Source organism: Thermobia domestica, chromosome 12 (assembly GCF_964235325.1).
Source record: "Thermobia domestica chromosome 12, izTheDome1.hap1.1, whole genome shotgun sequence".
In the NCBI taxonomy this organism is placed as follows: Eukaryota; Metazoa; Arthropoda; class Insecta; order Zygentoma; family Lepismatidae; genus Thermobia; species Thermobia domestica.
This window is the reverse complement of record NC_137465.1, coordinates 229239875-229259401: the sequence shown is the minus strand read 5'-3', so window position 1 is coordinate 229259401 and position 19527 is coordinate 229239875. Positions and strand designations below refer to the sequence as shown.

The following is a 19527-nucleotide window of genomic DNA, read 5'->3' as shown; positions in this document are numbered from 1 at the left end:
TTGGCTTGAAGGCATGAAGACAAGTAAAGTCCACATTATTGCCATCCATTGAAATTTGAATGGTTCAATGGTGAGTGGGTCTCTTTGAAAGTACTTAAAAGATCAGAAGCTGTAGAATTCCCTAAAAACGTTGATGTCAAGTAATGTATGCACATTTGCCCTCTCACGATCTCCAGATTCGCGTATTTGTCTCTTTCAACAACTGATCACCTGTAAAGTATGGTGATGATAATCCATAAACAAAACCTATTTTGTGACGTTGAACCTGCATTTTCCTAGCAATCTCGCTGTAAGGGAACATAAGTTTTACTATTTTGACATTTTAAACAGCAGTGAACACTGATGTATGTCATTACACTACAGTAATTATGTTTTGTAATGCTATGTTTCACTAAAAATCCCTATGAACTACTTTGTTTCGTCCCCGAACTCATACCTACTTGTATCGTAGAATCCATAATTGAGCACGCAACATGATCAGAAACCCTGAAGTTCTGTACAGATGAGGTGCAAATAGAATAACACTCCAAGTAAGAAGGTACTGATTTTGTTTTCTTGGTTCACAAAGGCATTGACTGTTCTTAATATTGAGATGGATGCGACCATCTACATATCCTTTTACCTTTCATGTGACTTGTTAACGCTTCCTCTCCGACGTTACTCAGCGAAAAAAACACTTTGGCAAATGATGCAGCGAGCAGAAAATTTATCACTTAGTACTTACCGAATCTATGATGAAATATTATCTAACAATCAGGAAGAATTGAATGTGGTCTTAGAATATTCGGAAACAGAGATGCTTGTAATCTGTATAGGAAGAATATACACAACGAATACCGAACAGGACAGAAATTATACATCATGAAACTTCGTTACTCTTACAGGGTACTGAAAACAAATTAATATTATTTCACGATAATTTGAATCGCCATATCGCATAGTAAACACAAAGTAGAAAGTACACTTTGGAATCTATAGACGTATCCTATATTTAAAGATCAAAAATTCGATTAAATTAGTCCGGCCATCTACTGACTATTGACCCAATGCATATCTGATGTCCAAAGGCTTAAGCATTTCCGAAATAAATTTCTTTGCGAATTAGAATGCATTAAAATGAAAACACAGAAAGCTAAAATACGACTAACTGTACTCCAAAAACCTTTCATTTGTGTGATTAGCTACCCTCACCTAATGCAGGACGGGGAACTGCAATAAAATCGAAACCAGTGAGAACGATGATAAAGAAAAAAGGCTGAATTATTTGTGTGTCGAAAATGAATTTCCCATTGGATTTATGATCCAACTGTATTTTGTGGATGATTCACCAATATGATATTCCATTGCTCAAGCGAGAGAAAAAGATAATGCGCATAACCACAGAACCTAAGTTTATTACAAATCGTTAGTTGAAAGCAGAGATAAATTCTAAGTTTGAAGTTGCCAATTAAAAAACAAGCACTCAAACAAATCTAAAGTCGTCTTCAAATTTTCAGTTCAAATGTTTCTAAAATCTCATTCTTAGCAAATCGAAATTCCCTGACTCTTCTCGGTCTACTCAAATTACCTGACCTTTTCCAGTTCTCCAGTTTTGTCATTGCCCTAGCTTCAAACAAGTACCAATATATTTTGAATTTCTTTTGATCACTTTCACAAAATTAATACTGACTTATTTTCGTTATTTTTACTTATTACATTTAACACAATGAATCAAAAATAACTATTTCGCTGTATCAGTTGGTCTTTTAAAAATCGATTGGTATTAGCAATTCTTACAACTAAATAACCTGGCACAATTTCTTCCAATAGTATGTTGTTGCCATCATATAAAAATTACGATTAATAGTCTATAAGTTCTAAAGATTCATTTCTGCTTTCTTGTAATAAAACTGTGTATGTTGGTTATTACAATTCTTATCCAAACTTCCTCTGTCAGTGTTAAGTGTCGAATTTTTCGAATGGGGATATAGATTCATTTAAACGTGTTATTTTCTATTAGTGAAGCTGATTTATGCAGAATATATACGAGGGTTACCGCAAAAAAAATGACAACTTTTTAACTAAAATGGGAAGGAAACAAGAAATTCTAAAATATGCAAATGGAAAGTTAGTACATGTGTAAACGTTACATGAAGGGAGTTGGATGAAGATATATATAGCACAAGAAAAAAATGAATAGAACGAATCGTTCATTTCATACGTGTTTTACCTCTAATCACAACATTACGAACCATTACGAGTACAATTACATTTATGCGTAAAGATCAGAAATACATACCAGTGGCATCTTTGAAAGAGGCTTGCAAAGAATACACCATGCACTGCTAACGATGTGAAAGGCGCCCAATATCAGTGGTCTCACTATAAGAGAATCTTCCGGTTTTACGGCTCACTGCTGTGAAATTCTTACGTTCGTGGCAATATCTTCACGTGCTAAAAGCGCATTCCACTAATGGTTCTTTCAGTTTTGGAATGAGGTCGAAATAGAAAGGTCATAAATCTGGCGAACATGGTTAATGCTCGAGTACTTCCCATTTCTACCGTGTGAGATTCTGCATACATGCTGCCGTACGGACTGTCGCGTTGTCATGAAGTATTGCATTGCATTGATTTTCATCCTTTATCATACATGTCATTCAAATGAACGTACGAATTGGACAGGCCAGAAAACATTGTATGTATACAGGATTATACATTTAAATGAAGGATGAGTGCATCGTGTAGACATTCAGGTAGCCCGACGTAGGAATCATTCACTGGCATCGTTAGCCTTTTAAATCTGTAAGGGGGGGGGGGGGTCCAGATGAATCAAACTCAAAATCCTCTTTCCGACAAAAGTTATATATACAAAGTAGTATAGTTTCTTTAAATATATATATTCAGCTATACTCACTCAACTCAACTATAAAGAATTTTGTCCAGCTGTGAAAACATCAAAATCGAAGAAGTTTCCGGTCTGGTATGACAATGAGCTTCGTAATCTTCTTATAAACAAAAAGCCTGCCTGGACTCTATGGAAGTTACATCCGAGTGATTATACATACAAACAATTCGCTAAAATTAGAAGCGTTACGAAGAAGGTAAGCGATGTAAGTACTTTGAATACGTGGACTAAATTGGTGATTTTACTGTTAGCAACCCTAAACACTTTTGGTCTGTAATTAAATCTCGATCGAAATCTCCCGGCATACCAGCAACAGTTCATGTCGAGAACATTGAAGCTAGTAATGGTCAAAGATCGACCTTTTTAATAACTACTTCTGTAAAATATTTACCGCCCTTTCCCCTACAACCCATCTTCCCCCTCTCCTCCCATATATACTAACACCTTATCAGACTTCTCTACCACCCCGGGTGAGGTTTTGGTTCTCTTGCAGTCTCTTTCTCCACATAGATCTCTTGTGCTCGACAACATTGGCTCTCTCTATTTAAACAAAACTACTTCAGCTATTTCACTTCCTCTATTCATCCTATTCAATAGATGTTTAAGAGAAGGATATTATCCCACCAACTGGAAACTAGCTCACATGACCCCAAATATATAAATCAGGAATAAAAGATCAAGTATCCTTCTATAGGCCAATATCTCTTCTTTCTGTAAATATCTATTATCTGCAAAAAATAATCAAAGACGCTTCTCAAATTCACGTCGCCTTACATTCACACTTCTCAGCATGACTTTCTACCGAAAAGTTCAAGTGTCACAAACTTAAGTACTCTTCTCTCCTGTACAGTCATGTGTATGAATAAAAATAGTCAATTAGATGTCATTTATTTTGATCTTTCAAAGGCCTTTGATTCTGTCAGTCACATTCATCTTCTCCACAAGCTTTCCAATAGGTTTAATGTTCATGGTAAATTTCTCTCTTTAATCACCAGCTACCTGAAGGATCGTAAACATAAAGTTATTCTTTCAAGAGCGACTTCTAACCCCCAACCTGTGATCTCGGGGGTGTCTCAGGAAGCGTACTAGGGCCCCTGCTACGTGTTCTGTATATGGACGATCTCCACTCTCACTTATCAGCTAATCCTAGTGGCGTTTTACTTTTTGCTGACGATTGCAAATTATATAGAGAAATATCATGCTTCCATGACACAATTGCCCTACAGGAAAGCAAAATTATCTTGTAGACTGGTGTGAAATGTGGCAATTGAAACTTAACAGTAAGAAATGTGACAGTATTACAATTACTCTGAAAAAGTCTCCTTTTCCCTCCAAATACCATATTAGCGATTCCCCTATAGCACATTCTGCTACTCATAATGATCTTGGTGTCATGTTTAATTCGAAACTCTCGTTCTTTGACCACATCTCCTCAATAGTTAAGAAATCAATGCGTATGCTGGGGCTTCTTTACCGATTCACTGAACTACGCACTGTGGCATCATTAACAACATCCTATAAAACTCTAATGCACCCAAGATCGAATACTGCTCTCCCATATGGGTCATGGCCGCACTTACACATCTCTCTAGAATTGAATCCGTTCTCAATTTTTGTATTGCAATAGTGCGTTTTCGTATTCCCGGTCTTCGAATATTACCTAAGGAGGAAATTTTGCTATATCTTAATATCCAGACGCCGGGAGTACGGAGTAATGACTCTGATCTGAAGTTTCTTCATAAGATAGTTAATGGGAACCCAAGATCAGAAACCCTAATTCAACAACTATCCTTACGTGTCCCTTCCCGCAAAATCCGGAATACCCACCTATTCCATCTTGTACGCCCTAAGTTGACAATTATACAGAGGTCTCTTTTTCACCGAGTACCGAACTATTATAATAATCTAACTAGTGAGGTGGACATTTTTTCGAGCCACCCGGTGTTTGAATGAGCAATAAAACGCATGCTGGCCAAATAATATTACTTGTGCACTCTTTGTTGATATTATTGATGTTATTGTTGTTGTTAATTAATTTTATTGTTTTTATCCTTTTTCTTTTCTCCTGCTTGTTAACATTTCCCTGTGTCAAATGGCACAATTATGCTGTATCCAGTAGCGTCATTTCAGATTTGGCTTGGGGGGGCAAGACCCCCTGATATAAGTAAAATTTTGCGTTTTTCACTGATTTACTACGATTCTATTGATAAAATATATATAAAACTCTCAAACTCAGGGGGGCAATTGCCCCTCTCTGTCCCCTAAATGACGCCCCTGGCTGTATCTAGGAATTTGTTCAATAAATAAATAAATATAATTAAGTAAAATCTGGGGGGACGCGTCCCCCGATCCCCGCTAACGGCGCCCGTGAGTCATTGCAGAAAATTGAGGAAGTAATACAATGTGTTCACATTTCAGCCATGTGTGATGAAATGGCACAAAATCACGCCCTAATATCATACTATTAGGATGACCATTAACTTGACAGTGGAGAGATTACGATGAAATTTCTGCCTGTATGACGCCATTCCGCTGACTGGCGTTTGTTCTGGCTCACAGACACTGGTCCTGTAGCATTATTGTGGCGTCATGATCCTGCCATCTAGTGAATTCTTCGGGAGACTAATTTGAAGGGCTCTAAATGCTACTGTTATGTGTTTCAGGGCTTTTCACACAATTGTGATTGACCTTGTAATAATTTGTAATGTTGTAATAAGCGGAAAAACACATAAGAAATGGACAATTCTTATTGTATTCATTTTTGTCATGCTATTTTCTGATGGGAATATGTATGTTTATTAAACTCCCTACGCGTGATATTTACATATATACTGTCTTCCATTTCCATATTTTTCAGAATTTATTGCTACGTTCCTTTTTTGATATTAAAAAGAAAAAAAAATACGCTGACACTCGTATATGTCTCTTAAATTGTGTTGTTGCCAAATAAATGTTTAGATAAACTTAATAGGCTACGTTTTCTTCTAAATTCTCGTTTCTGTATTACGTTTGTTCATATGAATATAATTGCTGTCGCTTTTACAATTTGCTTAATGGACTCCGGAGTAAGTTTCTTCCTCAAAAAATTATTGTTTATAACTTGTTTAAGTCTTTTCTGTACTAATTGGAGGTTTTAACTTCGGTTGAAGTTATATTTTTGAACTATTTACATTAACTTGTATAGAAATCTGGTAGCAAATACGGAAATTGAGATCTATTTTTGATGAGTTAATAGGAAAAGAAGCACTTCATTACCACTAATCTGGTTTTCAGGGTTTCCCAAAGTACATAAAAGTAAATTTTCTTTAAGATGTATTCTTTTTGGAAAGTCATTAGGCATATTTTCCAGCAAAATATTTAAGTAAATATACAGAACGTCAAAACATATATATAATGTAATTAAATAGATTTATAAACCTAGACACGAAACCATTTCATGGTCAATGGAAGTTTGCTATAAAAATACAGAAATACTTCATTTCGTTGTTGTTTTTCTATTTGCTTTTCCTGTTCTTTCTTCCTTTCTTTTCTGTTTTTTACTACAGTTATTGGCTTTTTGTTGTGTTCTGTTAGAATATTATTCTCTTTCTTTATGATTTCTTTTCTGTTCATATTTGTAGCTCAGCATATGATTTGTAAGAAAATCAAGCGCTAAGGATTGTCCTAACAAGATCGTTTCAAGGTAATATACTTATTGTGTAAACTTGAACTAAATTTACCTTCTCATTATTATATTGTTTTCCTGTCAAAACTTAACTTATAACTGTATAACAATGGTGTCATGTAATTTTTGGTATTGTATTGTCTTGTATTTATTTCTTCCTTTCTTCATACATTTAGCACTGTATTGCAATGCGTATGAAGTGGACACGTCATTTATATATAAATACAAAAGTAAAAAGAACAATAATAATGAAAATTACACACACTAGGTTAATAATTAAGCCTGACATCTTATTATACATTACATTTTGCATGATATTAAAAATAAAGTTAGAGTTAGTAATTATTACTTGCAGTGCATGTAGAAATCCTTGAACATAGTGCTAAAAACAAGCAATGACACTGGTTACTGTAGATCATGTGCTTTTTTTTTTTCAGTTAGCAATTCATGTATTCTTCTACAGAGTAAAAGCAGTGTTGTAATAAATATTTCTGTAGTTCTTTTTTAAATTTAGCAACAGAGTCCTGAGTCTTTATATCTTTGGGAAGTTTATTGTAAAGCATGATACCCGCGTATTTACACCCTTTTTCATATAATACGGTTCTGTGTTCTATAATAGAAAAAATTTGTTTGTTTCTTGTATCATGATCATGTTTTTCTTCTACCCGCGTAAAGACACCCTCTAGATGTCTCTTTACAAATATCAGTAGATTTAAAATGTACAAACAGGCTACTGGGAGTATACGAAATTTTTCAAATATTGGTTTGCAGCGATCTATTGGTTTAGCGGTTGCCATCATTCTTATTATTCGTTTCTGTATTGTAAAAATTACCTTGGCTTTGTGTGTATTTCCCCAAAATATAATGCCATATTATATTTGACTGGAATAATCCAAAGTAAATTGTTTTTAAAGTATACTCTTTTAAAACATTTTTAAGTACTTTAATTTCGAAATAAATTTGATTTAATTTTTTACTTTAATTGCGAAATAAATTTGATTTAATTTTTTACTAAGTTATTTGTACATCCCAGGAGAGATTTTTATCTATCCGAATTCCTAAGAACTTAGTTGAGTTCACATAGTCTATTTCGGAATTTTCAATTAAAATATTCACAGGCTGCGTATGTTGGTTGCGCATATGATGAAAATTGATTGCATGTGTCTTTTCAATGTTTAGTTTAAGCTTATTTTCTTTAATCCACTGAGATAATTTATAAAGGATTTCATTTGCATTACCTGCAACATCCTCATTTGTGTTCCCTTTTACTATAATACTAGCATCATCTGCATAAAGGGATAGTTCTGCTGGAGCAATATTACATGGAAGATTGTTAACGTATATCAAAAATAATAACGGTCCTGATACGGATTCTTGTGGCACTCTACATGTTTTTTGTAACTAAAAGGCCTAAACAGAAACACCTCAACATTCACACCTAGTAATGTTGATTTGCGAACACAAAGTGGACAATGGGCTCAAGATTGTAATTGTATACAGGTATGTCGATCTTGATGTTACGACAGCATATAAGCTTGCGATTGAAAACCTGGATGTGGAGTGTTATAATCAATAACATTTCCATTACAACTGCTCATATGAAACTTAGCTGGCTACATGAAAAAGAAATATATTTGACCTTCTAATAAACGAATATTATTTGATCAATGAGTATGGTAATGACTAACTGACCTTTTTTAATGATTAGTGTTTAAGATTGCTTTGTGTATATTTTTTTGCGTGAAGGTTACATTGTTATTAAAATAACTGATTACTTTCTTTATTTTTTCAATTGCTGAACTTTCGTAAATCTTTCCACTTACAGACTTCTGTAATTCCTGAATTTCCTTTAAGCTTCCAAGCTTTCGACTCTCCCCGGGAGTCTTGGTCACGGAGGTTAAAAACAGGAAGAAAAAGAATAGAAACAACAAGGAATAAAAATGGAACGGACATAACAAGGGAAGAGCTGTGTTTTGCGGAAACATATTATCAAGTACGTCAGCGATCAACGGATGAAAATGATGCAAACTAATATATGGCGGAGTCAATTTCTGCGTCTTTCTTGTTCCTTATTGGAAGGTTGCCAACTCATGTTATTGTTCTTATTGTCATGACAATGCTTTGAAATTTTTGTAATTACCGCCTCCCATTTGTCACATAACCATCCCTCGTCTAAATTTAATTTCTTTTTTTTTTTTTTTAATGAATAAATAAATCTTCAAAAACCAGTCTCTCTACTTCATTTCAAGCTCCAAAGACATTTTTCTTAATCTACTCTGTGTTGTGTTTCTTATGAATGTTTCGATAGACCAGACACTGGATTTTCCACTCTCTAATATGCTCCTTTACTCGGACTTTTAGATTTCTTTTTGTTTTGTCTATGTAACTCTTTTGGCAACTGCATTTTATTTCATAAATACCCGATTTTTCATTGGGATCCGTGGGAAAGCTTGGAGCTTAAAAGAAATTCAAGAATCACAGAAATCTGTAAGTAGGATAATAGTTAAAATTTTTGAGTGTGGTTTTGCATTTTCGATAATCATTTCGGAACTTAAGTGTTAGATACAAAAGAATCAAAAATACACAAAACATTTCGTAGACGATAATTTTCATATGTAAAAAAGACTTACAGTTACAATACCGTCACAGTGCACATATCCAAACCTCAGATTGTAAAATATAGTTACAAATTTTACTACCTAAGCACACACGCACAAAATATCGCTCTTTGAACACAAATAAAGAAGCCTAAATGGATTCGAGATAATATTGTTGAAAAATATGAGTAAAATTCCAACAGAAGACTCAGAAATTTGTCAATAATATTTATTACTGCAAGTTTTCATAAACACAAATTACATATTTTGAGTTTTGTACCACAACTAGTTAAGTACTGATTTTCTTGGTTAATATTGGATACTAATGAAACATCGCAACTGTGTATTTTGATCTACCGGAAGGAAAGGAAAAGGAGAGAATGCTAGTAAAGTGGAAAGAATAATTGATTTTTATTTTGAACAATATATTTATAGTAGAGTTTAGATGTTGTCTTTCTCATTACTTTATCTAAATCTTGTTATTCCTAGCTAAAAGGCCTGATCACCGAAGATTCAGCAATTACATTAAATTAATTATAGTTTCAATTGTTGTGCATGTGTATTGTAAAATTCTCTCTGTGAAGGGGCAGTAGGTAGAGCTTGGTAGAGTAAATTATATGTTTGAATTTTCTTTTACTATCAGTTTATTATAACAAAAATTCCTATAAACAGTATTTTACAAAAATAGTATAATAATGCAATTTTTTAAATATAAGATAAAAAAAGATGACCCAAGGATCAAACAGCCAAGGGTAAAATTTTTACAAAGCTCTGCAGCGAGCTAAGTGGAGTGGGATAAAAATCTTTAATATTTTTAATGCAAGTAAAAAAGGGATTTAAAAGTCACAAAACTCCAAAACAAGTTAAATGACTGAACTTTAAAATCCCGACAAAACTCCAACGCAAGCTAAGAAAAAAAAAAAACTCCTAAAGTTTCAAACCAAACTAAAGACTTTGTGTTAAATATTTTTTAAAGTTCTAGGAAAGCTAAAGGGGGAGGGCGGGTAACCAATCACAAACTAATAACTGTCTATAAAATCCTGTCTGTTACATAAGCACTCCAAAACGCGGTAGTGCTGCTGTTTCCTCGTCGTCATGTGATTATAGGTGTCACTAATGTCTCCGTCGTCTGCAACTTGTAGTACTCCTCGTAAAGTACCCGTGGTTGTTGTTTATAATTAAAAACACGTGTAAAATGTTTTGTAAACACAATCACATCTTAAGTGTTTGTAAACACAAACACGTGATACATTACAATATTAAAGAAATAAATGTTTTTTTTTTTTTTTTTTTTTTTTTTTTTCGTCAAGTCTAACAATATGAATGCATACCTTGTAATCGGATTATTGGAACAATTACACTACATCTCTATCTCGATAAAAGATCTTACTTCACTTGTGAGTCGAACGGGCAATAGCAATACCGGGTATATCAAAAATTCAGGATCATTTATGAACTCCGTTATGAGTCAAGGCACGCTGCTGGAAACATGTGTTTCAATCTAAAATGGTGGAATTATTCTAATTGTACCACCAGTTTGGGTTATACATTGGTAAGACGATCTATGTTAAATGAAAAATCGAAGTTTATAGCTCAGTAAACCGTCCGAACAGAAGCTAAAGCAGGGATGTAATGGGGCCTATACGGGAGTATACGGCGTATACTCACCTAAAATTTTTATAGTCCAGCGTATACTCACCTTCAATTTACGAAAGAATGAGCGTATATTGGGGTGCGTATACGCCAAGTTGTCTTGCGTATACCCACCAAAAATCGTAGCATTACACCACTGAGCTAAAGTTATGCAAAAAATAACAGGGGGACTGTGTACACTGTTATAAGTAGGAACCTAGAACACCTCTGTTCCCAACAATGCAAAATGACAGAGAGAACGTGCACATTGTTCTAAATGGAAACCTAGAACACCTCTAATCCGTTTACCAACAATGCAAAATAACGAAACTTGCACATTGTTCTAAGTAGAGCCTAGAACATTTCTAATTCGTTTTCCAACAATCCTGTATTGTTGATATGGTGAGATGCCCAAGGTACCAGCCTACTGAACTGGCAACGTTGCTTTTTCGTTTAACATAGGACGCCTTATTAGTGTGAATCCCAAACTGGTGCGATTGAAAAAAAAATCACTATTTTAGATTGAATACTATGTAATTTGAACAATTTTTCTGTTTTTTTTTTTTCATATTTTCGTATCTTATTTCATAACGAAGTTTCATCACGGCCCCGGACTTCTGATACATACCCACCCTATATAACACATACAAAAATAGTTATGTTATTCGATTTTTCAAAAGAAATGAACTAGTTGTTAAAAGCTATTTTTAGTTTATGTTTTATTTTCTGATTTTCGATTACCTCATTCCGCTTTAGCTCCTCTTCTGTGTCTGCATTCGTTCCTTTGTGTTTCATATTCTCAGACAAAGATAAAGTTTTCCTGGATTCGCTTAGCTCTCTTGGCAACTCGAGTACTTTGGCTTTCAATAGTTCCTGATCTTTAGTTTCTATAAAACTTTTCTCTGTATTGGTGACTTTATTCTTTCTTATTTCTTTCCTAGAACTGTTTAGTTCCCTTGGACTATCTTGTATTTTAATGTTTTTCTTCTTTTGGACAGATGAAACAAAGGCGGATTGCGGATCTATAGCTTCTTCTTCAGAAGAATGAAGTTTCTTTTTCTTCTTACTGCAAAACAGAAAATAAATACTCTTAAACATTCTTTAAAAACACATTTTCAATATTAATAAGCATTCTTAATAATAATAAAAAGTGAGTTTCGTTTCACAGTGTGAAACCACAGTAGGCTTACAAACTATGGGAGTTCAATACTCATACTTAAATTAGTACGTCTGTAACTATTGGTTGCAATAGATTAATAAGATGAAAGATAGAAGCTGTTTCTTAAACGCTGAACCCACATCAAAAGGCCATTACTCGCTACGCCTTACTGTCTTTGTTCTATGGCGATAAAGGCTGAAACCGTAAATCGTTAATTTGAACAAATTCCGGATTGATTTGATTTGATTTGATTTTTAGTTTAGCGTGCCTTTCAGCAGCTAGGCTATATGAGACGTGGACCTACTGATTAACGTGGAATCCGAACCACATGAAAATTCCGGATTGAGTAGACGGTTAAGGGAAGAGATGGAACCTAGTCTTGGGAAGCTGATCAATTAGAAAAAAAAATCTCGATATCTCTTACAGTTTTTGTTCTACGCAAATCAGTATTGAAACCGGAAGTAGGAGTAATTTTCAACTCTTCCGGTTTTGGTAGTGTTGTGAGTTGTGATTGTATGTATGAAGGAATCCACTTGTCGCTGGCTATACCATTTTTATTCTATGGCAATTAATGTCGAAACCGGAAATGGTTAATTGTAACCACTTCTGGACTCAATAGAGGTTAAGAAAAAAGATAGGATCTATTCTTGGGACGCTGAATCATTTGCAAAAAAACTGCATCTCGATATCTCTTATCGTTTTTGCTCCATGAAAACCAGTAGTGAAACCGGAAATAGTAAATTTAAACCACTTCCAGTTTTCGTAAAGTCTTGCAGGTTGTGACAATATGTTCTCTTGAGATAATGAATCGATTGTAGGAAACAGCTTCCTACTATCTCATACCATTTTCGTTCTATTGTAATAAACGTTAAAAACGGAAATTACTAATTTGTACCACTTCTGGTTTGAATAGAGAGTTAACGGAGATGGAACAGGGTGTCTACAAAAATTCCAAAATAAAATTTCGTGACTTTTTCGTGACCTTTGCTTTACCCAATCATAAAATTTCCTAACATTTTCAAGAGCGAATTTGGGTGCGAATTAGGCCGAATTTTCATCCATGCGATAGAAACGTACTTTGCTTGCGATTTGGTAGCGTCTAAAGCCGACCATAAATATTTTGGTGGTGAATTTTGGCGTTTTACAGAACAAAACTTTCCAATCTGTACTTACATTTGCACAGTTAAAAAAAAATCGTGACCCAAAAGCTAAATTTCGTGACTTTCATGACCGTTTTTTGATTTCGTGACTTTTACGTGACATTCGTGATTTTCGTGACCGATAGACACCCTGTGCAACCTATTTTTGGGACGCTGAATCGATTGCGAAAAAAAAGGAAACTGCATTTCGATATCTCTACCATTTTTGCTCTGACACCTGTCAACAGATGGACAAAGCCGTTCTAGAAGATTTTCAACACTTGTGCAGAACATAGTTTGGAAGTCTAAAATGAAAAGAAATTTACTTTGAAATGGATAAGGTGAGGTTTATCAATGTGGATTCATAACACAATTAAAATATAGAATGAAAAAAATAGAGTCCAGAAAGTAGGGTTCCTAAGAAAGAAATGGATTACGTCATGTTCTACGGTTAATAATGGGATATCTATTCACAGGGTACAAAGAAAATCATTAAAGTTATTTTTGAGAAAATCGTCGGAACAAAACCATTCACACCAGTAAATTGAACTTTTATGGGTTAAATAAATTTGTACTATTTTAGAGTTGTTATTGAAATATAAACATAACAGTTAGAGCCATTTTAAAAAAAATCGTAGTACTTGAGTTTCATTCTCCAGTAAAGTACTCTTCTATTTTAGTACAGGAGGAAAAAATTGAAACATCTCTATAGAGAATCTTATTAACATTTGATCTCGACACATTCAACGTTTTAGCTTCTGAGCCTCTGTATGTTGAACGAAACCCATAAAACACTTTTTTGGCGTTGTTAAGTCATGAAACCTACACATCCTCCGAAATCTCAAGTTTCTTACTTTTGAGTGGCAATAGAAGAAAAGATTTTCTTCTTTCCTTTCGTTTCACGATCTCTGAATCTTTTACTACTATTATCGCTCAAAAGTACAGAAACTCACTCACCTTCTTTAAACTACCTGTCCGTGTATGTCAAAGAAAAATAGCATGCCACACTCCTCATGTCATGTCGGTCAATATATGAGAATGTACAGGACACAGACAGATATCATGTGTTGTTTCATTCCAAGGCAACAGATGTCACTGCTCGTGTTCAGTTTCTTCGTTTTTTTACTCGTGCCACTGACTCAATAAATATGCGAGGTGTCTACAGAGCAGTGCAAGCGCCAGATGACGAAAGACTGTTCAAAAGTCGATTTCGCAATTTGATCAGATCAGAATAGTGACACTGCTGAAAAGAAGTTATACACAGGTTTGCTTTACTTAGGTTATGCAAGAAGCAGAATCCAAAATCCAGAAACAACCTAGGAAGTCAACAGTATGTGTGTGATCAATGGAAGAATGGCCGTCCAAGAGTGACCACATCACGGCAAGTCCAGGTCGGGTTTACAAGAATGGGGTAATGTTACGTTTCAAAACGAAATACGGGTAGCACTGCATCCTGGGAAATAAATGAGTTTGACGACGGAAACAACGTGAAAGAAAAACATGTGCAAGAAGTTCATGCATTTAGCGGGGGTAATGGAATTGGGTTGAAATTGTTTGGCTGTCGGACACAGGTGATACTTGAACAAGAGAGATTAACTGACCACAAGTAGGAGGATCGTCCATTTGCTCTTCGTTCAATCATTTCACCAGTATGGGACGGATTTGTGTTTGTGAGTGATAGCGCGAGCCCATTTCATGGAGCACGGGAACAGAACTTCCAGCGCGTGGTTAATGTTCACCACATGAACTGGAACTCTATGTTGCCATATACGAACTACATTGTATTGGGAAGATATTGAAATCTGCTGTTTTATTCATCCACAGGTTAAAAAATAGCTCGTAACAAGATCCTAGTAAGCAGCGTCTAGATGCGACACCTACAGTGTAAAACTAATGTATGCTGTATATAAAAAAAGAAGGATGACCTTCATGTGATAGTAGGATAGGTGTACGGAGTAGAAGGTTAAGGAGTCAGGAAGTAATTTTTAGAGCAAGCAACGTTACACGGTCGACATTATGGTATTAATAAATAAACTAATATTTACCAGCGAATTGGAGTTGTCATATTTTATTATAAAGGAACAATAATAATAATAATAATAATAATAATAATAATAATAATAATAATAATAATAATAATAATAATAATAATAATAATAATAATAATAATAGCTATTATTTATTTATTTTGACTTGCAATTTTACGGGATTTATAGGATACCATAAATCAATATTCAAGCAAGATTGAAATTCGAAACGATTTTTTTTGTTGCGTACAAGATCAGAAGTAAAATGTCGCAATATTCTAGCAAGTAATGGATTACTTGGTAGAAAGAACTTCATAGAAGATAGTATAGTATCTTTTAGTTCTCAGGTTAACACAAACATTAAACTTTATAATAAGTTTCCTGATATTATTATAGAAACATAAACCAACTACTAAATTTAGAAAAGAAATAAACAGTGCCGTGCCGTGGGGAGAGCGAGCGGGACAACGGCCCCGGGCGTTGAAGTAAGGGGGAGCAAAATTCAAGGAGGAAAAAAGAAAAGGAGGAAAGAAAAAAGAGAGAAGAAAAGTGTTACTCAGTTAGGAAAATACATGCGCACATACCTGTGTATAAAATGGAAGGAAAAAGTAATAAAAAGTGCTCAAAATCAAAGAAAAGCAGGGCTAATTTTAGAATAATTTCTTGCGCTTTGCGCCAACCATGGTTGCGCTTCGCAGCTGGTCTGTCGACCTCACTCATATATATGGAGGAGCTGTCGTATACTTTCGCCCCGGGCACTGATTTTCTACGGCACGGCACTGGAAATATATATACATTTATCATTAATAACAACTTCTATTTTGTAAAGGAATCATAATTAGAACAGAGACATTTTGTGTATACAATTCTGTATTTTGGATTTATAAATTATGAGTTTTATATTTATGAATACATTTCTTCAGTTATGAATATTAATATTGAGTTGTGAAACTTAAGGGAGAAGGGAGCATGATTCAAAGTAATAAAACTGACTATACTTCGATTAGCTTAAACTTATGTAAAACTAAAATTCCTGTACTGATTTGCTGAAATGTATATGTAAAACAATTCCTTTCTTAGATAACTAAACTATAGTTCATTTAACGCTAGAATCATTACATAATTTATATAAAGAGTGCTTTTCATTCCAACACAAAAATTGGATTAAAAAAATGCTTAAAACTTATCTGAAAGTAGGTCTACTTGATATTGTTCTTACCTTTTCGATTTGTTTTTGCTTAATTCATTTTTCTGTTTGTTTTTTTCCTGAGCATTCTTTATTTTATTCTCCCTCATTTTCTTCTTCTTTGCCTTCTTCTTTTCCTTCCTCCTCCTCTCTTTCTCTTCCTCCGTGAGAACTCTTTTCGGTTCCTCAACGAAATCGTTCGCCTTGTCTTTGTTTGTCCCACCACATACAAGAATACAATGGATTCTTAGTATATATTGTTATTAGTTACAGAAAAGAAAATATATATATACTATCAGCTTGACCATGCACATTATAATGAAACGAGTTCTTTATTAAATTGCTTTACTGTTTAGATGTACTAAGGATGCTTCTTTATAATAATGGACAGGATTAAAAGAATTGATTGTTAGCTTATTATTCTTTTCTAAATTGTCATTCACGGGTTTTCTACACTGCATGTCCCACAGATTCAATAGAAGCAGGCAAAATTGGCATTGATATTCTAAACATATTGTATAACCCATTCTTTAGCTCATGTAATTTCTACAGATATCTTTCGCATAGAAGTAATTCATAACCTTTCCCAGATCTTAGCAATATTGATAAAATACGTAATTAGCCACTTGCGTTCGAGATGTCATTTTCCTATATGGGTGCTGTAATACCAGATTTTCATTTACCATTAAAAGATAGTTTAGATCGTTATATAGGGCATAGTTTTTGTGCACGCGTAAGGAGAGCATTCACATTACTGATAAAAACAATTATTTGTATTGTAGAATATTTAGACTAAAAAAGGAAAATTTTATGTTCTGAAGGAATTTTATGCTTTTTCAGGTTGACAACACTGACCGGAGACTAAAGACAATCTTTTTCCTTTTTACGATCTCGAAACAAGATATTGAAATTACCAATGGACATTTCCACTGATTTTATTACTCTATAAAAAATAAAAAAAAATAAAAACTCCAGAGCTAGCTAATTACAGAGAACACTTTCTTTCGCTCATGCTATGATTCTAACTATTCGAAATTTGTGATTGAATTACGGTCTGCTACTCGTGCGCTTAAAACAACGACGACCATATTATGAAGGGTGAGGGAAAAAAAGAAGGAATGTCACAAAACTGCATTTTTGAGAAAACTGCGATTTAACATTGAAAACCGCGTAAGAAGAATAAGGTTAGTTACATCTTTTGCCCCTTTTTACATGGACATTTTTACATCTACGTATGCGTGGCATATACATTCAAATAGTAACAAGAGTCACCAACATATAGGACAAAGCACCCGAAAAAGCACATACATGGACATTCCTTGTTTTTTCCCCTTACCCTTCATTTGTACGTCACGCCAAAACCCTTGTCTGTGCTGACGTGACGCAAGCAGCTCATTTTTCCATTGTTCGAAGCATTGTATCTCCGTAACGAAGAAATATTTTTCTGAGATTTTTGGTATGTGATATATTGAAGACTAGTTCTACACGATGGTGTCTTTAAATTACAACCTTTGGTCAAAAAGGAAATATCCAAAACAAACACACGTGTGTTGTAATTGAATGCTCCCTTAGGTTTGTCCTCTACTGAGGCAAATTTTTTTTCTTTTGTCAGTAAGGTGCTGTCACCTAAATAGAAATACGTAATATAACTAACACTGGCCTTGCATCCAGGAGCGTCATTTCAGATTTTGCTTGGGGGAAGGGGGGAAAACCCCTTGATATAAGTAGAATTTCGCGTTTTTCACTCATTTACTACTACTCTATTGATAAAATCTATATAAATCTCAAACTCAGGGGGGGGGGGGCAAATGCCCCTCCCTGCCCCCCTAAATGACGCCCCTGCTTGCATCCACTAAAAAGTTTCATCTCCTCGATAATGAGACACTTAATAAGAGATAAATTTTCATGATATCCCATGGATATCACTGGTACGCAAGGAGTTAACCATAATATATATTTTTTTAACTAAAACGATCAAGTACGCCAAACAATGTCTTAAGTATCTCGATTTATATTTAGACTTTTCGTCATTATATTTAATTAGAGTTTAGCATCCATTTCAACAGCGAGACGACATGAAACGTGAATCTACAGCTTAACGTGGAACCACATGATTCCCTCTCACAAATCGAACCCTTCTCCCATACCGAAGACGCGCATTTTAACTATATAACCATGAGGAAGCTTAGACTCTTTTGTCAAAAACAAAATGAATGGAAAGTTCCGAAATATCACTATGCAGTGAATTTATGTAAAATTTTGACCTTGACTTCCAAAATAACGTTTTAAAAATAACTTTCCAACTTTTGTCCCTTTCTTTTGCATATGCCTTGAGGATCTATATGTAACGAACTAACTCTATGGGCTTAAGAAATCCGACAGTTCCTCGCTACAAAAATAAAACCTCTCCATTAAGATTCTATTCTTCCGCCAATTTACTCTGGAGTATTATTACTAACTTCTCGAAGAGCCTGCTTTATAAATTATCCCCTCAACTGTTCTTGTCTTACCCAAAGTTTTTTTTTTTCTTTTTTCTTAGGATCCGCGAGTAGGGCTCTATGTATTCCGGGAATATCACTCATGCGAGCAACGAGAACTGCTCATCTTAGGACACTTCAACTTTATTATCAGTGACTTGTGTCTACAATGATGTTCAGCGTTGTAGATTTCTAAATACACCTGTTCGTTCAATTCTTTTTGCACCAAGTACTTTTCTTTAAAAAAAATATTTAAAAAAAGATTATCAGTCTCTCCTCCTCTATGCGTTAGTGGTCAATTTTCACATTCATATAATGCAAAAGCAGAAATATACTTTATGTATTAATACATAAATATCCTTAATGTAACATACTTTAAATCTATGTCAATACACCTTCAAAAGATGTACAATACTTTCATTGTGACAATACGTTCTGCATTTTTCAATAGTACTTACTATTACTGAATTGATCTCCATCTTGTCTATTGTTTGGTGATATATCTCTTGACTCGTTAGTTTCAGATTCACTGCAATCGGAATTTTCTGAACTTGGTTCAGAGGATGAAGAACCAACCAGAGGTGGCGGTAAACTCACTGAAATTTACATTTACGTTTACGGTTTATTCACTTCACCTTAACATTAGAATCTAAACACTTTTCACACAACCTCTAATTATTGCTATATACCAGCATGTACGGTCAATTTGAAAAAAGTTCTTTAACAAAATATATACATACAGAAAGTGTGGTAAGTTACTCT

The 19527-nt window shown here is 34.4% G+C and overlaps 1 protein-coding gene across 4 annotated transcripts in view; it reads right to left on the bottom strand.

Annotated features, from left to right (window-relative positions):
• Positions 1-19527, bottom strand: part of LOC145667096 (uncharacterized) — a 96132-nt gene that overhangs the window by 24998 nt on the left and 51607 nt on the right. For 2 of the 4 annotated variants that reach the window (XM_081734823.1, XM_081734822.1), the window contains exons 8-10: positions 19224-19361; positions 16322-16514; positions 11519-11843 (exon numbers count right to left, since the gene is read on the bottom strand). In XM_081734823.1, coding sequence (XP_081590949.1) covers positions 11519-11843; positions 16322-16514; positions 19224-19361 — 656 coding nt within the window. The remainder of the gene's footprint in view (positions 1-11518; positions 11844-16321; positions 16515-19223; positions 19362-19527) is intronic. The other 2 variants (XM_081734824.1, XM_081734825.1) reach the window with 2 other exon arrangements.